Source organism: Charadrius vociferus, unplaced genomic scaffold, assembly GCF_000708025.1.
Source record: "Charadrius vociferus isolate BGI_N301 unplaced genomic scaffold, ASM70802v2 scaffold413, whole genome shotgun sequence".
Taxonomy (NCBI): Eukaryota; Metazoa; Chordata; class Aves; order Charadriiformes; family Charadriidae; genus Charadrius; species Charadrius vociferus.
In genome coordinates this window covers 1,222,370-1,248,323 of record NW_009647738.1, presented here as the reverse complement: position 1 = coordinate 1,248,323, position 25,954 = coordinate 1,222,370, and the positions used below count along the sequence as shown (strand labels likewise).

At 50.0% G+C, this 25,954-nt stretch overlaps 1 protein-coding gene across 1 annotated transcript; it reads right to left on the bottom strand.

Annotated features, from left to right (window-relative positions):
* Nucleotides 1–22,968: 22,968 nt before the first annotated feature.
* ELFN2 (extracellular leucine-rich repeat and fibronectin type III domain containing 2) lies at nt 22,969–25,558 on the bottom strand. Its single transcript, XM_009881846.1, has one exon. It carries the CDS (start codon nt 25,556–25,558, stop codon nt 23,132–23,134), a length of 2,427 nt encoding a protein of 808 aa, XP_009880148.1. The 3' UTR covers nt 22,969–23,131.
* Nucleotides 25,559–25,954: the final 396 nt, after the last annotated feature.

The window sequence follows — 25,954 nt, the reverse complement described above, 5'->3', positions numbered from 1 at the left end:
GAGCAGTGCCGCCAAACCAACCCCTCCAGTGGTCCAGGTTGCAGCGCTGAAGTACCAAAGCCCAGCAGTGTCTTCCCTATTGATTGCCTGGCCACGTAGCCACAACTTAGTCAGATTTGGCCTTCTTGCAGCCTGTATGTGCCCAAAGTGACCTGATAGATAGGGACAGCAGGGTGGGACAGCCCACTGTACGCCTTGCCTCAAAAGCTGTAATGGGACCGGGGTTTGTCAGGTACCCCAGAGAAATCATAGTGAGAGCTGTGGAAAGAATCTACTCATTCATTGTGTTGCATTAGCAATTTAACGATCACTTCAAATAGCTCCAGCACACAAGCAAAAAGAGATGCTGGACTGTACAGTCACACACACATCACCACTGGGAAGGCGGGGGGAATTCAGGACAGGGCTGTGCGTGTCTGACAGGGATGAATAAAAAAGATGCTGCAGGTTTAATGATTGCTACGGAACCTGCATTCGCTTGTGGATAGAGATGGAGGATCTGACTGGGTTTTGAATAAGTTCTGCTACAAACTGATCAAATGTCCTTTAATCAGATGGATTTAGCTGCTGCCTCTCTTTAAGATCATTCCAGGACACAATTAGCCTCCTGTATGCAGCGTTAGTGGTCATCACCCACACATAGGCATCCACCACTTCCCAAAACAGAGGTACGTGACAAAAGAGCTGTGTTTGAGAGAGGGCTAAAGAAAGCAGTGTTGTCCGATAACAGGATGAGATAACAGACAAGAAGTAAAAATGCACTAAGAACAGAGAGAAGAAAGTTTTTTGGGCAGCAAAGAAATTGCCTCCCAGTTTTTGACTTACCAAAGCAGCACTTTATACTTCTTTGGGAAACAGAAGGTGTCCCCAGAGAACTTCCTAGATCCATCATTAATTAGCCTCCTTAAAGGAAAACAATATACAGGAGCTTGAACCTCAGCCAACAACTTGAATCAAAAAGATGCAACGGAGTCTCTGGGTGTAAGTCTGGAGCAGGGATCCTGTAACGTAGGTCTTCTCAGCATACAGTACATCTCCCATTCAGGGGATGCCAGATACATCCAAAAAGTACGTGCTCATTGAGGAGCTGGCAGCTGCTGGTGCCAGTGATGACACTCGCCACCATCAAATACGTGCTGCCACTTGCACTTTTTGCCACATCAGTCCCAGCACAAAATTTTCTGACCCTGATTTATCCTGACCTCCTGTATATCTCAGGTCATCTAGAATTCCCCTTAACAGCCAAAGAGTTCAGCTGAACCTTGTAAGTCAGTGCTTACCAAAGAAAAACATGTGCTGCTGGCGGGTACTGAGAAATATCAAAGTGCAAGCTCTGCTCAAGGGTCTACAAGGACAGGGAACTGATTCCCCCTTCTTGGAGCATAAAGAGAACATCTTTGTACTTGTTTCTTTCCTCCTCCTACACCACCCTATCCCATTCTGTCTCTCTGTCCATCCCATACTTTCACTTCTTAGCGCTTAGCTAGCCGCAGGTGAGTGGCCTGGGAGGGTGAGGGGGGGAGTGTCCTCTACTACTCTTCTCTGCCCCGCAGCAGCATGTGTGTGCACAACAGGTCAGCAGTAGCCAGGGAGCAGACATAGAGCTGCGTATGTATCCATCCCTGTCTTCGGATGAGCAGAGGAAAGAGAGAAAAGGAGATCATAGAATCATAGAAGGTTTAGGTTGGAAAGGACCTTGAAGACCATTGAGTTCCAACCCCCCTGCCATAGGCAGGGACACCTCCCACTAGACCAGGTTGCCCAAGGCCATGTCCAGCCTGGCCTTGAACACCTCCAGGGATGGGGCCTCAACAACCTCTCCAGGCAACCTGTTCCAGTGCCTTACCGCCCTTAAAGTGAAAAACTTCTTCCTAATATTTAATCTAAACCTGCCCTCTTCCAGTTAGAAGCCATTTCCCCTCGTCCTATCCCTACATGCCCTAGTAAAAAGTCCTTCCCCAGCTCTCCTGTAGGCCCTCTTTAGGTACTTGGAAGGCCGCAATAAGATCTCCCCAGAGCCTTCTCTTCTCCAGGCAATGATGACAGTAATATTTGGAAAGGATGGGAAGGAACTCACCCAGGCCCTTGCCTTCTCTCTGTACGCTGACTTTTCCATCCTCTACCTCCTGCTCCACTGCAGCCACAGGGATGTTTTCCCTGTTGACTTCAGAGGCAGCAGGAGCCAGCCACTAATTAGGATCCAGTATGACAAAGCACAGAGTAGCCTGACACTGCTAGACCACAGGCGCCTGGAGGCAAAAGAGACAGCGCCTGCCTGAGGACCAGTTTCATTAAGATGAAGAACATCAAACAGCTTTCCCTGAACTGACATCCGTCTGTCAAAGGAGCCTGCAAAGAAAGGCAGAGCTGACAGGGGCCCTAAGGAGAATCTCATTAGGATGGTTTTAGAGGGGCCTTTTGATGAGAGAGCTGTGGGGACTAACTTCTCCCTCCCATCAGGAATGGCTTGTGCCTGTCAGTTTGTTGTCTCCATTCTCAGAGGTTGATGGGAATGGACAGGTAATACTGATGGAGGTCACGGGCATGGGAATGTGACCAAGGAGCAGGCACTGGACTGAGGGAGAAGTAGTGGAGCAGAGCACCATAGAGCAAGTTCACAGAACATTCAAGCCATGCCTCGCTTTTTGGCTCCAAGGAGAGAGAGCTGCTGTAAAAGGCAGACTACAACAGCAAGCACCCCCGGGCAGTGCTGGGCTGCCCAAGGGGAGCCTGGTGGGAGTGAGAATAGCATCTCACCTCCTTGTGCACACATGCACACTATGCAGAATTGAATACAGACAGCTATCCTGCTTTTTGTTTATAGGATTTGGGCATAGCTTTCACTCCAGACACATCTGCACATCCCTAGAGGCTCATCAAGATCTCAACCCAGCTGAATTAACCCACAGCCCAGCCTGACAGGTTGGGATATACTTCCTCTCTCATGGGAGCAGCGGTGAAGAAAGACTCCTTCACTCCACAGACAGCAACATGCATGTTTGGATGGAAGAGGTATAAACCCAGGGACATATGGGTCTCTGGGTCTGAGCTACAGCCACATGGCTCTAACATAGACCAATAATTTCTGGAAGGCTTAAAATCAGGCATTTATGTAGCACTGTAACTCTCTCCTGAGGCACTCCTGCTGGGAAGTGCATTCAGACACTTGCCCTGCAGTGCAATGAGAAAGCATGTGCTCAAATTCCCCAGCCAGCTCTGATTCAGCAATCACAACAAGTGTTCATTAGTGCCTGCAGGGACATCCTACTTATTAGGAGTGGTCAGCTGGGCATTACACTGTGCTCAAGTGGTTCACCAGTCTTTAGCCTCTAGAACTGACCTTGCAATTGACTGCTACACAAGTTGGTGACATCATTCAGTGTCTCTCGAGGCTCACACGGGTGATATCATTGCCTTCTGTTAAAAATTACTACTCCCAGTCTCTTGATGTAGAGTGAAAGCATGATGTTTTCATTTCCTTAGAAAGCTCATGCTGATGGTCTGTCTTTGCGGTCATCCTTAGGGCTGCCACACGTGATGTCATTGTTTTGTCTAAAGCAAGGGTGAGAGACCTAAAGCCCATGGGCTGGATATAGCCTGCAAGAGCTCATGGGCCTGGGACATATCACAGACACTTGGCATGCTCAAAAGACCTGCACCTGGGCAACACAAGAGATGCCCCTGGCAAAGGCCAGGGTCTCTCCTTATGTCAGCACAATCTCAAATCAAAGATACAGATCACAAACCATATTCCCAACCAGTACTGAAAGCTACATGAAGTTCTCACTTCATGTTATTGCTGTGCAATGCTAAGCTATGTGTGAATTTGTGGCCAGCTAAAAGGTGTTGGAAAGACCTTCTCTCTCCCCAGGAAAGAACAGGCTCATCAGCTCTGCACCAGGATTTTGCAGTGATGACATCACCCAGGCTTTGAAGAGCTCTGCTGGATGATGTCACATGGTAGCTCTGAAAATCTGCAGTGCTGATGCTGTCCCTGGTTTTAAGGGTTAGCACAAATGTTTTCAGTCAATGAGTGAGTCAGAGGCCCAAACACAGGTGTTAAGCGCAAGGTGACCCACCTGTCTTCAGCTTCTCCTCCAGAATATCTCCCACAGGTCCTGTGTGGCATTCGCCAGCACTGAGCAGATGTTTTGGATAACCCAGGGCAACAAAAATGGCTCTGGAAGCCAGAATCTCACCCTTTAGATCACTGAGGGCCTGCAGCAATGGTGCCATCCCCCACCCCCAGAGCCTTGCTGGGATGCCTTTCTTCCAGCTTTTCCTCTCTGCTGAGGACAGCCACTCAAATGTGGATGGCTGTTCCCAGTACCTGGCTCACACTGCTGTCCCTCCAGCTGACAGAGCTGAGCTGCATTTCATAGTGTATGAGCGCTGCAGAAACCCATGTTTTGCCACCACACTTATGCTTCCCTCACCCTTGCAGGGCTTGGAAAGGATCCGTCACCAAGATCTGACCAAAACTAAAAGGTGTCTGAGCACTGGATGGCAGGCAATCCCCTCTGCAGAGGCAGCAGGAGCAGGATAGCTGATGTGTCCAGGCCAAGTAGGTGCTGAGAAGGGACACGGTCTTCCCATCTCACAGACACTGGGAGTTTGTGGTTATACAGGACTGGGTCTGGTCAGCTGCAGGACCTGTCTATGCTGTGCTGGCCATTTGGCTCTGCACAGCATTCACACAGAGGCAGCAGGACTGGCTGTACGAGCAGGACAGCAGCTGCTCTCTCTCGGGCCCTTTGAACTAGTTCTCTTTGGCTTCCTAGTGTAGATGGAGGGGAAAAGTTTTATTCAACCAGTCTCCCTTGCTTCCACCCCCACTGTCACACACCAGCCAGGTGGTATTTCAGGCTTGGTGTGGACGGAGGACAAGCACCATAACAGGGACGGCACATGTACAGATAGGAGGTTGTTGCAAGTCCCCAGCTGCCCCTGGCATCACTGACTCGAGCCAGAAGGGTCAGCACATGGCTCTTAGGACTCCCCATCCCCACCTGAAATGTGTTGACCCACCGCAACACCAAGACCGTGAAGTGGTCTCCCAGGCAGAGAGGGGGTTGGAGAGGCTCCACTTCAGCTCACCCCTCTCCTTCTGCCTGGCTCTCACGCTCCCGCTCACACGCACGCTGTAGCTGTCTCGGGCTCTCTCACACAGTCTGTCTTTCACACACACACAAGCTCTAACACAAACACAAAGGCTATAGGATACATGTCTCTCACACATTGTATAGGATCCCTCTCCCTCACACAGTGTCTGTTTCACACACACAGTCTCTCTCCCTCGCACTCGTGCTTTCATACACCTCTTTCTCTTCTGCCTCTTTCTCTTTCTGGCACTGGTGGGAGTTTCAGGGAACAAGGCTCTGTTTTATTCACTCTGTTCACAGTATCTCACTCCCTGCTAGTCTGTGCCATTTGTTTTGGTATATTACTACTATTTTCTTTGCTCGGGGCTCAGTTCTCTCCCCTCAAGGAGGAGCTCAAACCCTTACGGCTTAGCAAGAAACATGTCCCAGTTCCTAGGATTCACCAGACATGCCTTCATTGGTAGGTCCATGAGAGTTTTACTTTAGACCCTGCTCTGTTTGGCTGTATTACCTGTCAGAAAGTGATGCTTTCAGCATGTGGCAGGTTCACATGAGTCAACCTGAACACCAGGTGGGCTTAGTGTGAAAACAAGCGCTACAGTAGCAAAGATCAGCTCTGAAAAACAAACTGTTGAACAGCAGTTCAACTACCTGGAAGAACAGCTGATTCTCTTCTTCCTTATTGCAAGTGTGGATTATCACAGTGGGTACCCATATGCAAGTGGATCATCAAACAATTAATCTTCCTCTTGCTTTTCTTCCCAGCTCACCCAATCAGTGTAGGGTACATTGTTTTTACAGCTGGGTCTTTCTCAAAATAAGAATTCATGTTTTAACAGCAGTGCTGTTCTAAGTACGATGTCTGAAGACTATAAGAGTGGCCAGGTTTGTAGAGAAGGATGAGGTATGCTACAAGCAGAAAGAAATGGACAGCTTGTCAGGTACACCAGCAGGTCTGAAGGAGATGAATGCAGCAGGCCTGAAGAAGAGCTTGTCCATTTTAATTTGGCCTTTCCAAAAAAAAAAGACATTTATCTCCCTCTATAAACCTTGCCCCACCAACATTGTTCCAACCTGGGAGGAATCAGAAATGCATGGATTCCTCAGAGCAGGATCACCTCTCTTAAAGGTGCGCGTCTCTAGGAAGACAGAGAATTTTCAGTTCCATCCTCCTTCCCAGTTGGCATGAACCTTCCCATGACTTCATATAGACTTAGACCTTCAATAAAGACATTTACATTCCCCCAGCCCTCAAACACTTCTCCCAGTCACCATGAGTGTTCAAAGATTATTCAGAGTGACGTTGAAATGACATCAGCCAGCTTCCTTGCCACGGCTGGATGCATCCCATCAGGGCCCATGGACTTACAAATATGCAGTTTGTGTGTTCTCTGATCCTCTTCCACCAAGGTTAAGTTGTTCCATATTTTCCCCTGGTCTCTGGGGCATGGCTTTTCTGAAGGCCAGTCTCGCTAGTAAAGACTGAGCTGAAGAAGACATTCAATACCTCAGTCTCCCCCATGTCCTGTTTCACCAGGGCACCTGCCCCATTTAGCAGTGGCCCCACATTTTCCCAAGTCTTCATTTTGTCACTTGTATATTTTTGTATTTTTGCCAGTTTTAAGGTTCTGGACAGCCATGAGGAACTCACCTGGAGGCTTACTCAGAGACACTCAGCGCTGTGTCCCACAGGCACATAGTGCAGAGCGTACCTACCATCTGCTCAAGAGAGGATGTGAAGCTGACTGCAGACAAGGTCATTAGCACATCTAGCATAGACCTATATCTCCCAAGATCAATCCCACAGGGATTTCCTCTCTCAAGACCTGTCTTGGTTCAGAAGGGGCTTTAGGTCATGAAGCCATATGTTTCAGCTTCTTCCTTGTCTATTTTCACCAATGAAATCCCGATTTCTTCTATCCTACCACTCCCCACACACACAGCTGTGTCAGCAATCGCTGACATCAGCATTCTCGTCATGAGGCCAATTTTTCTCCTATGAGGATTCCACTGCCCTGGTACCATGGCTCTCCCTCTCTCACGTCATCTGATGTGCATGGCCTTGGACACAACACCTGCCAAGGTGCTGACCAGGGTAATTGTGAAGACACTTGTGCCCAAGGCAAGTATGTCTCCAGGGCTGTCCTGATGTATATGGTTTTACTTGATGAAAAGACCAGCTAAATGTAGTTCTTTCTCCTGTTCATCTGTCTGATTGCTGCTGTGTACATTTAAGCTTTTTTCTACCAGGGTGACCCACTTGCCCTTTCAGTCCACACCAAAAAGTTACAAGGCCTGAATTTTATGCAAGCACTTGCTGTATGCTGGGAGAACCATCAACAGCAGCTGCAGAAACTCTGTTCTGTAACTGTGAGTCTCACTGCTGCAATGTTGGGAAGCTTCAGATGCAGCTGTTTTCCCATCAGGTCTGTCACATTATCTTACCATCAGGCTAAGACTTACCTGGTATTTCAGACCACTGCAGCAGCCTTGATTGGTAGAACTTGTGTTCTGGTTTCAACTGAGAGTGAATTTTCTTTCTAGTGGTTGCTGTGTTTTCAGATTTGGTATGAAAGGAATGTCAATAATGCATATTGCTTTAGTTGTTGCTAAGTGATGTTTATACTAGTCGAGGACTTTTTTCAGCTTCCCATAGAAGCTGGGAAGGAGCACAGACAGAATAATAGAATGGCCAATGGAATATTCCGCACCATAGAAACCATGCTCAGTATACAATATAAATGGGGGTTGGCCAGGGCGGGGAAATCTGTGATCCCTGCTTGGGGTGGGCTGGGCAACCAATTCACCGGGCAGTGAGAATGACTGGTGTCTTGTATATTATATTATTATTATTATCATTCTTTTTCCATTATTGTTCTATTAAACTGTCTTTATCTCAACCCACAAGGGGTTTTTTGCCTTTCCCCTTCTTTTCTCCCTCTTATCCCTACCCTTCTCAGGGGCAAAGGAGGGGTGAGTGAGAGGCTGCATGGTCTTAGTTGCTGGCTGGGGTTAAAACCACAACACCTTGGCACAAGGCTGATAGACATTGAATAAGAGGTACAAAAATGCAGAAGAACAGATGTATTGGATCAGCATGAAGGTCTGTCTGTCCTGGTGTTCTGTCTCTGATGATGTCCAGGGCTGGCTTGCTGGGCAAGAAGAGGGCATGAGCCTTCCCTGTTTTCTTTTCCCTGATACTTGACATCAGCAGTTTAAAAACTTCCAGAGTCTTCCAGGTTTAAACACTTTGGCAAGTTATTTCTGTACTGTGATATAATGTTTCCCTGGATTTTCTGTTAAACCTAATGCTTGATCATTTCAAGGATACTTGATGTTCTCACATTGCAAGGAATAGTCAGTATTTTTGCCCTGCTTGCCTTCTTCAGACCATTTGTGATTTTAGGATCCTCAGTGGAGAAGAAGATGCAGACAGCTTTGATTCATGCTGATATGGCAATCTTTCTGCTGCTGTTCCACAAAATAACTCCTTAATTTGGAAGAAACGTCATGTTCCCTGAGCAGATAAATTTGCCCCACATGCCTGGTGGTCATCTGGTATTGATCATACAGAGACCAGAAAATATGTGCCTTCTTCCACTGGGCCTTTTTCTTGCCTGAGATGTTCGCAATGGAAGAGTAGTTATGAGGGCTGCCCCATCTGGATGCTGAGAAACCCTGGCATCATGGCTTTCTGCAGGGAATGTTTCTGGCAAGAGCCTCCTGGATGTGCGCTGTCCAAGGAACTTTGGTGCAGATCCAAGGAATCTCTTCTGTCCAGATTGTTTCAAGTGGTGTCAGGAGAAGCTGGGAGAAGGAGTTGACCCATAAGGGGAATCCTTTCACACTCGCCAACCCCCTTCATTTATAACAGCAGGTGAGGAGAACATGCTTCCCATCACACACCAGAGGAACCCTAGTGCAGCTACAGAGCCTGATCATGGTAGGATCTGATGCCAGAACATCATAAGTTGGCAGCACAGCCATAGCCTCTACATTGCTTGGAGACTCTATGCCCCAGACCATACCACTGAGCTTGGGTTGTCGTATCCTGGTAAAGGAGAGAGATCCAGCGCCCTGCAGCGCAGGACCACACACTCACAAGGTCTCCGCTAGAAGGCGCACTCCATTGCTACCACTCTGCCATCATCTGTTCCTCAATCTCCTGTCTATATGCAGCCTCACTTTGCATAAAGCCCCAGCACTGCCCCATCACCATTACATGAAGTGCTGTCTCAAGCACTGACAAAGGCAATGCCTGCCTCTCCACCCTCTGTTTCTGTTCAGGCTGATGGATCCCAATGGAGGCACATAGCAAATTATCCTAAGACCCAGCTGTAAAACATCTGGTTCAGCCAGATCCCAAGACATTTTTATTTTTTTTAATCAGACATCTTGTCTCTCACTGCTGCACTTGGAGACCTTGATTTTCACCTGAGATCTTGCTATTTACTAGGAATCTTTGGAGTCTGGCTTCAGGGCTCCTGCAAGTGAAGCAAGAAAAAGTCCTGGTTACCCTATCCATGAACAAGCTGCTAAAAATACCAGAATCACATGGGATTAAGCCTGTGCTTGCTGTACGCAGAGATGGTTTGTTTAATATATCACTGCAACACAAAGGTCTCAGGGATTCATTGAGATTTCCTTTCTCTGCCCACCAAAGCTGCTCTCTGATTGAGCTAGTACGTGTTGAGTCAAATTCTTCTTTGCCCTGCTTAGAACATACAGTGGAGCTGGGTCTGTCCCCTGCTTGTAAGAACAATATTTTACTGTCTCTGCTTCAGTCATTTCTGAGGTGATGCTCCTGCCCAAATCTATTGGGCTTCCTCTGTACTATGGTTAGTAAGAAATTTCAGCCTGTAGGTGATGCCCAGACACTGCAGTAGGTCATCTCCGGGATCAAGGTGTGGGAGAAGTTGGTTACAGTTGAGAGCATTCAGTAAGGAGCCAGGAGAGACCTGGGGACCTGGCAGGTCCATCTGTAGGGGAAGATGTCTGATCCCACATGCAAGTACTTTCCAGGGATGCTTTGAGTGTTCACCAGGTTCCTATTTCTGATGGTATGGCACCATGTTAGAACAGGCCTACCCCTGCCCTTCCTAACCCACAATCAAGGCCATTTCTGGAAGAGTCACAACTGGGGTAATTTGGGAAGAGTCATCACCTCAGAAATCACAGAAGCAGAGAATATCCAGCTGCTTGGTGGACTGCATTTCCCTTTTCCTTTCCTCATTTTGAAGGTCTGTACCTTCATTTTATTCCAGCCTCTGTTTAAGATACGAGCAAGGTCCAGTGTCCCGTAGGCTCTGTATTTTTTTCCTAAAATTAAATTTCTTTCCTAACTCAGCCTAGAAGGACAAAGCTGTAGGACTGGGGAGGAGCTCTGTGTGTGTGTGTGTGTGTGTGTGTGAAATAGACATCCGAAGTTTGTTTTGCACACTGACTATATCTCAGCTGCATCCCAAATTCCACCTTCTGCAAACCCTAGTGCAGTCTAGGTTGGCCCCACTGCAGTGAATGTCTGGCTGAGAATCTTAGAAGGACTTTCGGTGACACACGGATGCAGAAATGCTCAAAACCCAGTGGTGAATACTTGCCTAGATAAGTTTTGCCTTTCTTCATCCCTTTCTGAGCAATGAACTGGCATTTTTTTGCCTAGTTTGTTGGCTTTTTTCCCCACCCCATATGGTCAATATTTAATTTTTGGTGAACAAAGATATTGTTCACATTCTGTTTCCCTGTGGGAAATCACTTCCTTGCAGGTTTGGATGACTCAAGATGTGAGGAATTATATTAGATACTATATGAGAGGAAAATATGTGGACAGGGGAGGAGACAGAAGGGGTTGGATGGAGGGAAAGAAATGGAGAAATGGAAAAAGTACAACAGATGGAAGGTGGTGAGTGAAAACACCAGGAAAGTGAAGGAGAGGAGAGATGGAGGAAGTCATGATTCCCTAAGGAACAGACAGGTGAGGGACAGTGAAGGAAGATGGAGAATGGAGAAAACAGGAAAAAAGAGAAGTGTGAAGGGAGTGGTGGTTGGGAACTGTGATGACAACACAGTATGCAGGAAAGGAGAGAGATGATGGCCTAGAAGATAAAGGAGAGGCGAGACGAGAACCCATGTCTTGTTCTGTCAGTGCTTCAGATGAATGGCTGCTTCTCAGAGATAAGTGGCCAGACAGAAGAGGCCCAGAGGTCTGGATACCATCACGCGTTGCCTACCTCCATCCACCGCACCGATTAGACTTGGGACTTAGTGATGTGGAGAGAAAGCGAGGGAGACAAATCTCTTCCATTTCCCAAAGACAGTTGATGAAGTCTATCCGGGGGATAAGGGATGGGACTTTCCAAGAGACACAGAGAAGTCCATTCCTCCCCCAGAGCAAGGGGACTCTGAGAAGGGAGTTCTTCAGTTTCTTCAGACCCAGGAGGTCTACAACAGTGTAAATTCACAGACGTAGTGACCCTGAAGTTTATACTCTTCTGTGGAAAGACCCCATAGTATGCCCAAGTGATGACTCCAAGGCCTTCTAGCAATAAGACAAGTTTCTTATTCCCATGAGACAGTACAAGGCTGTGCTGGCAAAGGCGACCTCTTCAGAACATAGCAACAGTTGCAAGTAGGAAGAAGAGCTAAACCTCCATCACAGACTGGCTAACCTGCCTCAGGCAGTTTCACTTTCAGGCACACTGACTCCAACAGGGTTAGAGAAACTAATGTCCCCTTCTTCGTTAAGAATCTGGGTGGGGGTGAGGGAGCAGTGTCTCCTCATCATCCCCAGAGTCAAACAGCCCAGCACTGGCAGAGTGGAGACAGGTGCAGACAGAGAAGCTCTGGGACAATGGGGACAGAAAATCATAGAGAATCATCTCTCTCCCTCTTACACTCCACCACCAGACTGGTGCTCTCCTCCATTGCACTCTCAGTCACAGGCAGTCAGACAAGCAGGAAGGGTCCATGATGCCTTCTTACAGAAGCAGGATGTGCATGCCAGAGTGGAGTTGTCACCTGGTAGTTGCGGGTGGCCAAGCACCTTTCAGAGCCTTGCAGAGGTCACTCAAGCCTCGGTTTCTATGGACGTTGCCCTTAGAAGTTCTACCTTCCAGCTCAGCTCCCTGCAGGAATGGAGGGAGGACGGAGGACCAGTGAGGGACCTACTGCCCAACTCCCCTTCCAACAGACCACAACTCCATAGGAGTTTAAAAATCCTCCACCTCCACCACATCGGTCATTAAATCTCAGGGCCAGCTCAGGCTGATCTGCCTCCTTAGGGCCTCTTCTTAACTGCTGGGTTTAGAGACACAAGGCTTTTGCTGCAGCAAAAGCCGAACCTCCATCAGCTGATGCTGAGAACCAGTTCTCTCCCTTCAGTTGTATTTTCCCCACCATCATGTCCCCCCACTGTCCCACTTCAGTCTGTGTCCAACCTTGCTTTTCATTCTTCTGATCTGTTTGCTCCACCCCAGCGCCTCCAATGCCACTAAGAAGCTGAAACACCCTTTTCCTGGCCACCATAACCACCATCAATGCCACCGACACCTCCTTACTCCTCCCCTCTGCCCAAAGGCACCATTCCCTGCAATGGCCCTGAAAGGAGAGCACTGTCCTCATGCAGTATGGTAACATAGCCTTGGAAAGCCTCTAATTAACCCTAATTATCTAATTTACAGCTTCATCCTGGCAGCTCCTGCTACAAAGTGCTCAACAGACAGTGTCAAAAATACCAATTATCTCCCTGGCTGCCACTTGAGAAGCAGGGAGGAAGAGAAATGGGTGTCACGGGCAGGAAGTCTGGTGGATGTTGGTGACACAAGACAGACAGAAAATGTATGGCAGAGAAACAGAGGCAGCAGCTCTCTCCCCACCTTATCAGGAAGGGATGAGAAGCTGGCATCTCGTACGTCTTCTGGCCCAATGCCCAATCTGAGCGAAGCCCAGAATGAAACCCCTTTTCCTGCAGACTATCAGATATCATGACAATAAGCAGCCACTTTGCTTTGACTGAAGGCACTCATACACAACAGGTACAGCCACTTCAGCCTTTTTAGATTTAACCTGCGAGGCTTAGCAACCTCCTTGCCCTGAGTCCGCCCTATGATGCAGTTTTGCTTGGCTTGGCCATTTTTGTTAGCTGCATCACTCTCCTGCAGCTCAGGACCTTGGTCCAAGAGCGCAAGGACCATTTTTGGCTTTTAGGAATCCCCAGTCATCCCCACCCTTAAATTCACCCCTGGATAAACTCCAGATGTTCAAGAAGGGAAAGAACAGAGTAGAGGGAAATCCCCAAGCCTGTGCGAGCAGCTAACAGCAGGCAGCTGGGGCAGCCTTATGCCTATTTGCTCACAAATCGGTGGGCAAGCCTGGTTCTTCCTCATGCTCCCTGCCTGGCTGTGCTTCTCCCTCCTTCAGCCACTTCATGCCCGAGGTCCTCTGCTCCCCCCGCCCTTTCTTCAAGCTCTGTCTTGTTATGCAGGTCCCGTTTGTCCCTCGATACTCATGGCAGAGCCTCCACTGTCTTCGGAGCTGGAGCAAGACAAGCGGGACAAGGCACTGGGCCGGAAAATTGGGTGCAGAAGTTGCAATGAATTCTTAATGACGCCCTTTCTGGCAACATATACAGAGAGATGGAGCTGAATACTTTTCTTTTTTAAAGTGTTTCTTATTTAAAAAGTGATGAGGCTTTTGATCCACTTTCCACAGTAGCGTTGGCTGGGCCCCTGCTTACTTCTGCCTTGCTTAGCAGGGCAGCTCCTTAAAGTTCCTCGGACTCACTTTTGATACCGTTTCCTCCCCCTTCAAGGTTGTGTGTTAACTGTCAGTCCCTGAGTAGTCTGGCAATCCCACTTCAAGAGATATCATATAACTATGTTGTGACAGACCCTGTCTCAGGGAGCTTGATGAGGGAAGGGAATGCACAGATCCCTGCTGGATACTTGGGAAGCCAAAGAACAGAGCAACTCTGCACCCTGCCATAGCCCACCAAGCCTGCGGCAGAACCATGAGTTTGGCCTTATAGTGCAGTACCGGTGACACCAAGCCATCCATCGTCTTAACTCTGTGTGTGAACCTGTTCCTTGTGCATTTGAGCCCTCCTTCCATCTCCCTTATCCTTTCACTCCTAAATCTTTCATTGTCAGGCTGTTCAGGTTTGGTTTCTCTCTCTTTGTGTTTCCTCCGAAGATGAGAAGGGAAATACACAGATTATTCAGCAACAGCCTCTGTTGCCCAGCTAAGGATGGGCATGGCCTGTGCACCTGTACTCCCAAATCCCCCTGGGCTCTGTGTAGATCTCAGCCTGTCCTCCAGCTTGCATCACACACACCTTTGTGTTTTAACTGAGAGTGCATCTAAGCTCTAGGGATTAGGGAAAGATGTTGGCCTGATCATTCCCTAGCCTGCACTGCACTCCTCTCCTTGAGGGACAGCCCTTGGGACAAATGTCAACATTGTGACCCTCACACCCTCATTCATTTGCTCTCTGCCCTTCAGAGCTGTTGGTTACCAGTTCCATTGTGGCCAGCTTTATCTGGAGGGGAGAGATTCCGCACTCTGCTTTCTTAGGCTTGGCTCAACCCTGAGAAGTCACGATTGCTCAGGGTGTCCAGGCACTGGAGCTCCAGAGAGCAGTGGTATCTCCTAATCTGACCTGGCTATTGTAAAAGCCACCAGGATCTGGATAGGAAATCAAGGCTCAGAAAGGATGTTACCTTTGCAGTGGAGACAGGATTCGTCTGCCAGGCTGCAACTCCACCAGAGATGCTTTTCCAGGCCTGACAGTCAGTCCAGAAGAGGGCAATGTTGCCCACTTGCCTGTCTGTTTAACAATCCATACGCGCGTGCACATGCACATATACGCAAAGAGATCTCAACTGTCCTGTATGACTTCCAGCTAAAGGCTCTGTGGCCAAGTCAGTTCTTCCTGTGCTGTGGTAAACGATGGCTTGGATAAATTACTGAAATTGATGGGAGTGAAAAAGAACCGTGTCAGCATGAACCAACAACAAGACAACAGAAAATGGTCTTCCTGAGTCTGCAGCCAGCCTAAAACGTGAGGCTATGCGAAGCTGCACTTTTCTTCTCCATGGTGGGTTTGCTTAGTAGGCCAGCTCACACTGCCACCCAGGTGACTCCTTCTCTCACACTGTCCACTGCAGCCATTTCAGTGTTCACAACACAGAGCTGGGCCTTTCGTCCACTTCATGACACAGCCGTCACAGTCCACCAAGCATGTTCTGGAGGCAGAGGTCAGTGTGGTTTGCTGCAGGGACTGTGTCAGTTGGACACAGTCATATTTACAGGCATTTGAGAGAACAACGCAGACTCCCAGATGGAGCTCACACCTCATCCCTTCCCTGGACACACACAGGCTCACACAACCCTGTGCAGAGCAGAGGACTCCCAAGGTCTCTGACTGGAATCAGTCAAAGGCTGCTTAAATACAAACACTGCTTAACTCTAATCAGAGCTCATTTTTGGCCCAGAGGGCTGACTACAGTGCCTACAAGTCCCCCCCAGCCCAACAGCCCCCACCTGGCTTTAGGATATTTGTGATTACTTCAGCCCTGACAGTCTTCCCTAACCAAAGCTTCCTGCTTCCCCTAGACAGCATTTGCAAATACATCTTGTCCTTTCTCATCCCTGTGGCAGAGCAAGCAGATGAAATGCAGGGACTGTGGAGACAAAATCGAATTTAGCAACAAAATAAACAGCATGGGGGCACTCTACTGATTAGATTACACCTCTTTATAATTTATGCATTAATTTCTCCCAAGGTTTGAGATTCCCTGTCTCAGAAGGCCCATATCCCTGCACTGCAGAGATGCAGATGCTAGGAACACCACCTTGACCCAAAGATCCAGCTTCCCACCAAGCACATGAAACTCTGATTAACCCCAGCCGAGCTCCTCTTAGTTATGTACCGTTGTCCGTCCCCCAGAGATGCACAGCCCAGCACCATTCCTTCCCCCACTCAATCATTCTTCCCAAGTTCAACAAAGAACGCGTCAGACTGTGAAGCATCTGCCTCTAGTAGCATCTGCCCCCAAGGCTGCTCTAAAATCAATTCAAGCATTAATAAGAGTCATCAGCTACTGCAGCATCTATATCCAGGAGCTGAAAGTCACTGTTGTGTCCATATTCACAACCCCCCAAGACTGTTTATTCCTACCCCTCCCTACACTAGGAGCAGAGGCTGTGAACTCAGCACACCTAAGAAGGAAGCTCAGAAGCTGCGGTTAGACCTGTATGATCAAAGCTGGATGTGCAAGGGCAAAAGAAGAAACCCTCTGAGCCAAGCAGCAGTGCTACTCATGGAGAAACTAGAAATGAGACAAAACAGGAGGTGAAGAAGAGACATGACATACAAGGGAATAGCTGCTATGTCACCATGCACAAATTGGCCTAATTATGTGTATAAATGCACCAATAGCCACGGATTTGCTGGCTGTATTCTTGACTTTAAATATTGATGCTCAGGAAGAGTTGAGATCAGGGTATCTGCTGCTGGATTAGGCTACAGATTGCTCAGTCATTATCCATGGCCAAATCACCTGGCTTGGACTGCCTTCCAGCCGACAGCTCCAGAGCTTGGGCAGAGGATACCTCTCAACGCCAGCTGCGGGTTTGGTGTGCAGATGATGGGCGAGGAAGTGCTGCCCTGCACCCATGCAGTGTTGTATGCCTGCCCAGAATGGGGCATGAACTGGCTGCTGATCAGCGCAGGAGGGGACTGGTGTCATGGCAGAACTGAGGACTCAGTAAAAATGAGGATGCATCCAAACAAGGAGATATCCGAGGGCAGAGAAACAGTGTGTTTGGGGGGAGCAGATGGCCACTGGGTGCCTGGGAGAATCCAGAATCCTTCTCCCACACCCTGACACGGAATTCTTAGTTTCTGCCGTACCCCGTTCCCTCCCATCCCATCCCACCTCCTCTATAAGACACGGTTGGGACAAATGGACTCAGAAGCAGCTTTTCATATTTTTTGCTTGTTGTTTTTTGGGTTTTTTTGTTGGTTTTTTTTTTTAAATAAGAAATTTATTGCAAATATAGAAATTGATTTTCTCCATACAGGAATCTCCGAGTTGAGGAAAAACGATTTCGTGCCATTCAGTTTTAAAACAGGAAAAGAAAAGAAAGAGAAAAAGAAGAAAGAAAAGAGAAAGAAATAAAAATCTGAAGAAGAAAAGAAAGAAAGAAAAAAAAAAAAGGAAGAAGAAAAGAACATAGCTCCAACTGAAATTTGTCCATACACAACCAGGGGGGGTCACAGGGTTGTTACGGAAGGAGGAACACCAAAGAGGCCACAAGGAGCCAGTCCCAGCAGCTGCCTCCCAGCCCCTTCCTTACATTCAAGGGCTGATACCCTCGGCTCTGTGCCCGGCAGCTGCCTGACCCTTCCCACCCCCTCGCCCCAGGTGCTGTGCTTGTGGATGGACCAGCCGTACCAGCCCTGGAGGGTCTGGCCTGACCCAGATGGCCTCTTCCTCTCCTCCCCGGGGAAGGTGGAGAGCAGGCGGTGGGGGCAGACCACCCAAGAGCAAGGCCTCACAGTGGCGGTGGTAGTTATGGGGGAGGCAAAGGCCAAGCCAAATGCGCAAGGATGGGGCAGAGGGAGAGGGGACCATAAGGGGGAGAAGAGGTGATTTACCTCCTGGCGGGGCACGGAGGAGAGGAGGTGCCCACCCAGTGGGAGAAGGAGAAGCCGGGCAGAGGTTGCCCTCTCTCCACCTGGGGGCAGGGGGGTGGGTTGGGGCGGCCCTGCAGAGGGCTGCCCTGGTGGGATGGCGCACGGAGAGGTGTAGAGACATCTCACTGCGGCGCACAGCAGGGGAAGGCAAGGGGAGGCAGACCGAGAACGCCCCTCACTGTACAAGGCCAGAGCGGCTGGAGGGACGGGGTGCAGGAGTGCGTGGGTGTGTACGGGGGAGGCAACAGACACCCCCCTCTGCCCCTTCTTCAGGGAAAGACCCCAAAACACCTCCCTCAGCCAGGGTGGGCAGGGGGCAGCTGAGGTGGGGCAGGCTCCACCAGCCCTACAAAAGACTCCCCCGTAGCCCAGTGGAGGGTGGCACTCAGTGTCCGTCCCACACCAAGCCACCCTGAAGATGTTCCCTCCTGCTCAGATGGTGGGGACAGCAGCAGGCTGCCTCCAGCAAGAGGACGCGGCTCCATCAGGCTCTTCTTGCGTGCGGCTTGTGCTGAAGGAAGTGGTGGTGGTGGAAGGGGTGTTCTCCAGGCTCCCGGAGGCTGTGTGTCCTTCCAGTCGCAGCTGAGCTTTCCGGTCAGCAACAAGCATGGCAAACGTGTTTTCGGGGCCCTGGGTCCAGCTCCTGCCCGAGTGGCAGCTGCCGCCCTGTAGCGCTGAGCTCTGCCCTACAGAGAGTGGCCACAGCTCATCATGAAGTCTGCCCAGCCTTTTTCTTCAGGCACTGCTGACTTACTCCCCACCGCCCCTCAGAGACTCTCCACCCCTGCACTCAATCCTTTCTCTCTCTGGTCCCTTTCTCCGTTTACCATTCCATTCTTTCCAGTGCAGCCATCTCTTCCCTGGTCTTTCAAGCCTGTCCCTCTTCTCCACCCTCTCCATCTCCCTCTACCTGTCCCCTCCTTGCCTCCCCATTCCTTGGTCCCACCACACCTTCCTCACCCCTGCTGTGTCTGCCTCTCCTCTCTCTTCCTCGGCTCCTTTTCCCCCTTCCCTCCTGCATCTCCCCCTCCTTTCCCCAAGCCTGCCTGGCAGACTCCTCCAGGAAGGCAGGCTGATTAGCATTGCAAACACACAGAGGCCTCCTCAGCCCGACATAAATCTTCATTTGTCAGTCATGAATATTTCACACCTGCCTCGGGAGGGATTTATTCAGCATGGAAGAGTGGGGAGGAGGAAGAGGGGAATGTGGCACCACAGCATAAGCTGGGGCAGCACAGGCTTTGCCCCACTGGAACAGCACCTCTAGGGTCTCACCTTTGCTATTCTGGGTTCAGGAACCCAGCCCAGTCTCCTTCTCGAGCCTGTTCCTGGGGGAAGAGGGCAAGTCAGCACCCAACCTCATTCCTCACCCTCCACGCTGTCCAGTGAGGTGAACCAAACCCTTGTTTTCCCTGCCAAGGGGCACCAACCCAGAAATAAAGTATGAAGGGGCAGGTCCTGGTTCTGCCCCATGGATTCACTTTGCCCTGGGAGAAGGCAGAGGTGAAGGACTCTTGCCAAAGGGCTAAGAGCCCATAGAGGGCTTAGAAACTTCAGGCAGTGTCTCCATGCTTTTTCCCACCACAGAGGCTTTAAGGGTTTCATCATGCCCTGCCCTCTGCCAAGGCCACCCTTGGGAGAGGAGGGGTAGGACAGACCTAATCTAGAGCTCCCTGCAATCAATGAGATGGTGGGCGGTCTTCTAGTGATTGCAACCAGCTCCACATCAAGCTTTCACTGTATCAGAGGTTTCCCTGCAGCTGAAGCACTCCTTGTTCTTCCCCCAAGAATACCCTTGCTTGTGGATTTGAGGAAAGACCAACCAGGGCATGGGGATGGTAGTGACCATTTCTCCTCTGATGTCTATCTTGATGGGCCTCCCTCCTGTTTCTAAACAATTTGGAGAAATGACGACCACTAGAAAGAGCAGGCCTTTGGTATATAACGCATCCCCCTTCACGCACACAATCCTGAAAAGCAGCTGAGACCACATTTGGGGCAAGGGGAGGGGGACACTGGAAAGAAGAAGGAATGTTTTTTATGGGGCTGTTCGGGTTGGGTTCTCTTTGGGGTGTGTTCCCTGCCAAACTGGTAGGAGTCTGTCATAAAATCACATCAGGGATGAATGAAAGGAGCAGGGAAAACAGGGACAAGTATGGGAGAGACTTTGGGGGAGAAGGTTAAATTCCAACAAACTGGCACATACACAACAGGTGTTTGCTCAGAAAAATACAGTAAAATCGTCATGCAAATAGAACGTTAAATCTGCTTTCCTCCAACAGGGCTGGCATCACTTTGTGAGCCCTCATCCCTGGGGAGGGAGCAGGACAAGGAAGAAGGGAGGAGGAAGGAAGGTGGGACACTTTGTTCCCCTTCCTTGCCCTCTTCCTCCCACAGAACAGTCCATCTTGTGCAAACTTCACCCACTGGTTTGGAGTGGGGGGCTACAGTTGGGAGAGAAATGGCTTGTCCCTCTTACCCAGCCTTACCCCCACCACAGGCAAAAGAAGGGCCTGATGATAGCTGTATCCCTGACCTTTCTTTTCTGCCTTGTTGGGGTGATGGGGGGAGGGAGCAGAAACCATTACAGGCTAATGCTTCCCCCAAAAGTATAGACTGAGCGGAACTGATTACAAGACCATACAGCAGAGAAGCACAGGGAGGGAAGAGGTGGGGAGAGGAACAGGACTCCATCCCCCCGTGCCTGTCATCCCCCTTCTCCTGTCCAGTTCTGTGCCCCAGCCATTAGTCTTTCCTTCTTGGATGGTTGCCACGCTGGAGGACCGCTGGGCCTTCTCCATGTGGTAGCTGGAGTTGTCTCTCTGCTGTGCCTAAGGATCTCTCGCAGCATTTACCTGTCTTAATTTCCTGCATTGTCCCAACATGGAGGGACACCTGGCAGCAGAAATGTGACTTCCCTTCATCCTCCTGCACACACGCACACACAGACGTGTGCACACACATCCCCTCCTTTGGGTTGGACTGGGTCTTACAGTCTGGAGTCACTCCCAGGAATACCTCTGGACTCAAGGCAAAACAATGCCTAGACTGTGGGGAAGGAGACTGACAGTGAAGGAGGCTGAGGCAGTGGGACTGGGACCTGGCTTAGGATTGTTATCATCAGCATCCTTACAAGGAAGGAACCCCACAGATCTTCATAAGTTTAGACCTTGGGGATCCCCCCCCCTCCCTGGTTTTCACACACCAGGCTCTGCCTACTGCTGCTCCTTGCTTACAGAAGATGAAGTCATGTCACCTGTGGCATGAAAATGAGCTCTCACAGCTGGCTGTGCTACTACCTAACAGAAAACAGACAGGTTCTCTGCAGGCAGCATGTAAATCCCTCCCAGAGAAGCTCCCACACCCTCATTCTTCTCCCAGGGCCTCCAAAAATACTGGGGCTTCTAAGGACCACCTCAAAAAGGAAATAGCCAATTAGGAAAGGCCAACACAACACAGGCCCTCACCCTCATCCTGATAGAGGTGAATGATTGTCAAGACTTGGGGTGTACAGCTCATGAAGAGGAGGCCCACTGTGCTGCATAAAGATGCATTCAGCACTCAGCACCCCTGCCTGACAAGAAAACTTTGGGGCAGATGGTGACAAGATTGTGCTTTGTTGGGCTGCTCAGAAGTGGGACGATGTGGAGAGGGCAGTAGGCTCATTCCCAACTCTGTGGCAGATCTTCTATCCAAGGGACAGATGTTGGGACCTAGCAAGTGAAACCTTGTTTTTGCCAAGATGTTAAAGGATCCCTAAGAAAAGTTTGTCACAGCTAACTGTGAGGAGGTGGAGGATTTAGGTGATAGATTGCTCTGATTCTCATGAAGGCCTCTAAGTATTCAAAGGAGCACTGCCATCCAGCTGGCATCTTCTATCCCAGCACACACAGTGTGGTTGCACATACAAAAGGAGCTTCTCCTAGAGTCATCCCTCTTGGGGTACTCCCAGGCCCCATTCTCACATCCCTTTTGTTTCCTGTGCTTCGGCCTTCACTCTAGGCTGTCTCCTATCCACACCAGAGTGTCCATGGCCTATGCAAGAGGAAGCCACTTAGTGGCTTTTCTGTCAACTCAGTGAGGTGAGCAACCGAAATCCTATTCTTCACATCCACCTGCAAGTAAGAAGGATGGGTGATGCTCCTCTCATGCACACCCACCCTACACTCCACGGTGCAAGTCAGTTCAGAAGAGCTTCAGAAGCTTCATGTAGAACTTGTTCCGCTCAGCTCCTGTCCAGGTCCCTTCCTCATAGTAAAGGAGGTATGAACAGAGAATACCAAACCCACTGCACAAGGGCAGCCTGAGCATAGACGTGTATGGTGAGGAGGACCTCTGATCTGTGACATTTGTGGAGAGATGGAAACACTTTACACCTCTGAGAGACAGCCTTTTCTTCCATCCCTCCTTGAGGACGTGGCTTGCCATGCCAAAGACCACATTCATACACCCCCACCAACTGACTGAAAACTGGCTTTGAGCAGGCCTGGAGAATGCCTGTCACTCCAGAGCTGCTGGTGTTCATCAGCAACAACATGACAGGAGAAGAGAAGGAGCAAGAGCAGCAAGGGCACAGAGCCTGTTGTGGGGCAGGCCCTACCTCCCTTAGTCCTTTGCACCTCCTCTCCTTCCTCTGAGGAGGATGGAGGCTCGTGAAGTACCTAGACAGAAAGTGCAAGCCTAGGGAGCCCTAACATGGAAGGGTAGGGAAGAGAAAAAAGAAAAGGAAAAGATGTGAGAGAACTTCTTCCAACAAATCTCACATAGTTTGGAAGGGGACAGGAAAGAGAGAAAAGCCTCCACTGCCAACGGAAATGGGGGGAAAAAAACGTGATGGAAGATTTGGAAAAGTAGGTGTATCAGGTGGGCAGAGAACCTTTCTAAACCAAAGTCCTCCCCTTTCACCCAAAAGAAAAATCATCCCTCAACAAGAACAGAAAGAGCAATAGTTCACAGCTGAGTTTCATGCCCAGGTGAGTGTCCATCCCTGCCCTTCCCCTGCCACCGCTACCACCCCCACCCAGGCCATTCCCACCCACCCACACTCCAGTGTTGTTACCACAGTGTCAGAGCAGGACACTCCTCCCAACCATCTGCAGGCAGAACAATGGTCCCCATAACACAGTAGAGACAATTCGGCGTGTGTGTGTCTGTGTGTCTGTGTGTGTGAGTTTTCTGTTGTTGTAAACTTTAAGAAACAATTTTTGTCAGTTTTGTATTTGTTGGGAGTATTTTGTTGTTGGTTTATTTCTCACAGTCAAGTGGCTTTTTTTTTTTCTGGTTGTTGGGGGGGGGTCTTGTTTTGTATTGTTTCCTTGGAAAGAGTGAGGCAGAGTCACAGCTTCTGCTGAGCAGAGACTCCTTTCCAGTAATCCAGGATGTCATGCAGATCCTCATCCTTGGCAAACTGAACTTTCTTCCGCAGGGCATGCCCAGCCGCCATGTAAACCTCCTCCCTGTGGTGCTTCTTGTAAGGCCGGAATCGCTCCCAGATCTTGTGGGTGCTCTCTGATGAGTACTCAGGGCTGGAGGAGTAGCCTGAGAAGTAGTGTCTGGGGGAGAGCTGGGAGTACGTGGAGTCTCGCTTGGACCGGGAGAGTGGCTTGAGGAATGACACCCGCTGGCTTAAGGTGTCAGCACTTTCCTCATAGTACAGGGCTGGGAAGGAGTGACGGTGCTCACTGCAATGGTAAGAAGGCTTGACCTCCAAGTGGTGGATGGCGCCCGGGGACACCAAGGGAAGACGATCCAAAGGGCTGTTGAGTGGGCTGCCCTTCTCAATGTATTTGGAGTCAGACTTGCTGAGTGGTGGGTGGTCAGGCACATCCAAGCTGAAGACCTTGGCGCTCTTGATGGAGCCGCTAGAAGAGACGCTGCAGGTCTTCCTGGCCACGGCAGCATCAGCACTGAGCTGGCGCTGCAAAGGGTGGTGGGAGCTTTCCTTGTAGGGTGGGGAAAGAAAGCTGGGCCGCTCTAGCCCACCCGAGGAACTGGCTGGGATGGACTGGCACTCAAAGGCCATGTCTGAGTCAACACCAGTTCCACCACCCAGGAAGGAGGCTGTGTCCAGCTTGAGGGCATCAATGCAGTTGTTGATGATCTGGTTGACCTTGTCTACCTCCTTGGCTATAGTAGAGATCTCAGCAGCTGAGCCTTGCCCATTGTCAAGCTCCCTCAGGTCCTCATCCCGCTGGGCTCGTTCCAGCCCATCCCCACCACCAGTCCGCACCTCAATGTAGTTACCTTTAGTGGTGACTTTAGGAGTCTCCATCCCAGTCTCCATTGACTTTGATGGGGGCAACTTTTCCCCAATCATGGAAGGGATGGAGGACATTCGTGTGACAGGGATGACTGGTGGCTCGCCCAGCTTCTGGGAAGGATGGACCATGGTACTGGTATCAATATCTGATCCATAACGCATTTCCAGAATGGTCTTTTTGACATTGAGGGACTTCTGTTTCTCCTCCTGCATCCTCCGCTTCCGCAGGCAGTAGTACACCACCCCCAGGACAATGACCATCCCAAAGAGGCAACCCAGAGTGGTCATGATATAGTGTGTGGTGGTGGAAGTACTGGAAATAGGGTCCTCCCTGCCTTTGCTCCGGGTTGCAAAGGTCAGGCAAGTGTGGTTGTAGCGCCTGTTGTTGCGAATGGAGGCCACACAGAAAGTATAATCAGTGTGGGCTTTCAACTTGTTGACAGTGACATATTCCTTCTTGCTCTTCAGTGTTGCTATGTCAGAAACGTAGCTGTTGTTGTATTGGACCAGCACATACATCTTACTGTAGGGCATGGGGATGGTTACCATCAGGATGGCTGAGGTGATGGTGACATCATGGAGCTTGATGCTGGGACTGAAGGACGAGTCAGTAGTGGAAGAAGCTGGAGGCTTGACTGAGAGGAAGTCCCCAGGGCTGATGGCTGAGCCCTCATCCAGATCTCGCTGGGAGTCAGGGGTATAAGGGGTGGGGTTGACCCTGGAGAGGGAGGGGATGGTGCCACCTCTGCACATGGACTGGAAGATGGTGATGGCATTGCGGTTGTGGTGAGGCCGAGGTACCAGGAGTGGGTACCCAGCGAACTCCCGAGGAGTCTCGCACTGGAGCCGGTCATAGTTCTTGGTGACATTGTTGAAGAGTGCCAGCCAGTTAAGAAAGCTGTAGAGGCTACAGTCACAGTTGAAGGGGTTGCCAGCCAGCTCACACACCATCAGATTGCTCAAGCTGGTGAAAGTGTTCCCCTCCAGGCGGCTGAGACGGTTAGATGACAGGTCAATGCTAATCAAGCTGGGGCACTCAGAGAAGGCAGTAGGGGTGACCAGCTCAATTAGGTTGTGCTGCACAAAGAGGAACTGGAGGCGAGCCATGCCCCTCAACATGCCCTCTGTCAGGTTGGTGAGTTTGTTGTAGCCCAGCTGTAAGACCTGGAGGTTTGACTGGCCCATGAAAGCCCCATCCTCAATATAGGAGATCTCATTCTTGGTCAGGTTCAAATCGGTCAGGTTGCCGAAGCGGTTGAGGGAGGAGTACAGCACCACTTTGAGCTTATTCTCGTTCAGACGCAAGTCGTGCACCGTGCTGTTGATATGCTGGGGGATGGTCTCATACGGGGGCTGGTTCTGGCTACAGATGGCCAGCCACACATAACCTTTGTCCCCCTCGATCAGCCAGCAGTCACCTCGCACGGTGCCAGGGGAAAACAAGCAGAGCAGGGCAGCTGCCCACAACCCCAGGCACATCATGGTCTGCAGTGGTGCCCTCATCAGGATGAAAAAAAGCACAACAGAAAACAACCCCAAAATTGCAGGACCACAGCAAAAGGAAACTAAGGGGCAGAGGGAAGAGAAAGGGGCAGTAACTGGAGGTTTAGGAATGAAAGGGCATGAGCAGCCCAGTTCTATTAGGTGTCATCACCATTATTTCTTCTTGCCCTCTGGGTCAAACCAGGAGCATGGAGCATGAGGAACATGTGCAGTCTGCTTCCACCACACGCAAAGGTTATGACCACAGATGATTGGTCTGGAAGGGAACTACCTTGTGCTTCTTTTCTAAACAAAAAACCAGACTGAGAATAACGAATCTTCTTTGATGCTCCTGAGCGACTTTCCCACCTTTTCCACTTTTCTCCCTCCCTAACAAACCCAAGCCCTCCCCCCCCA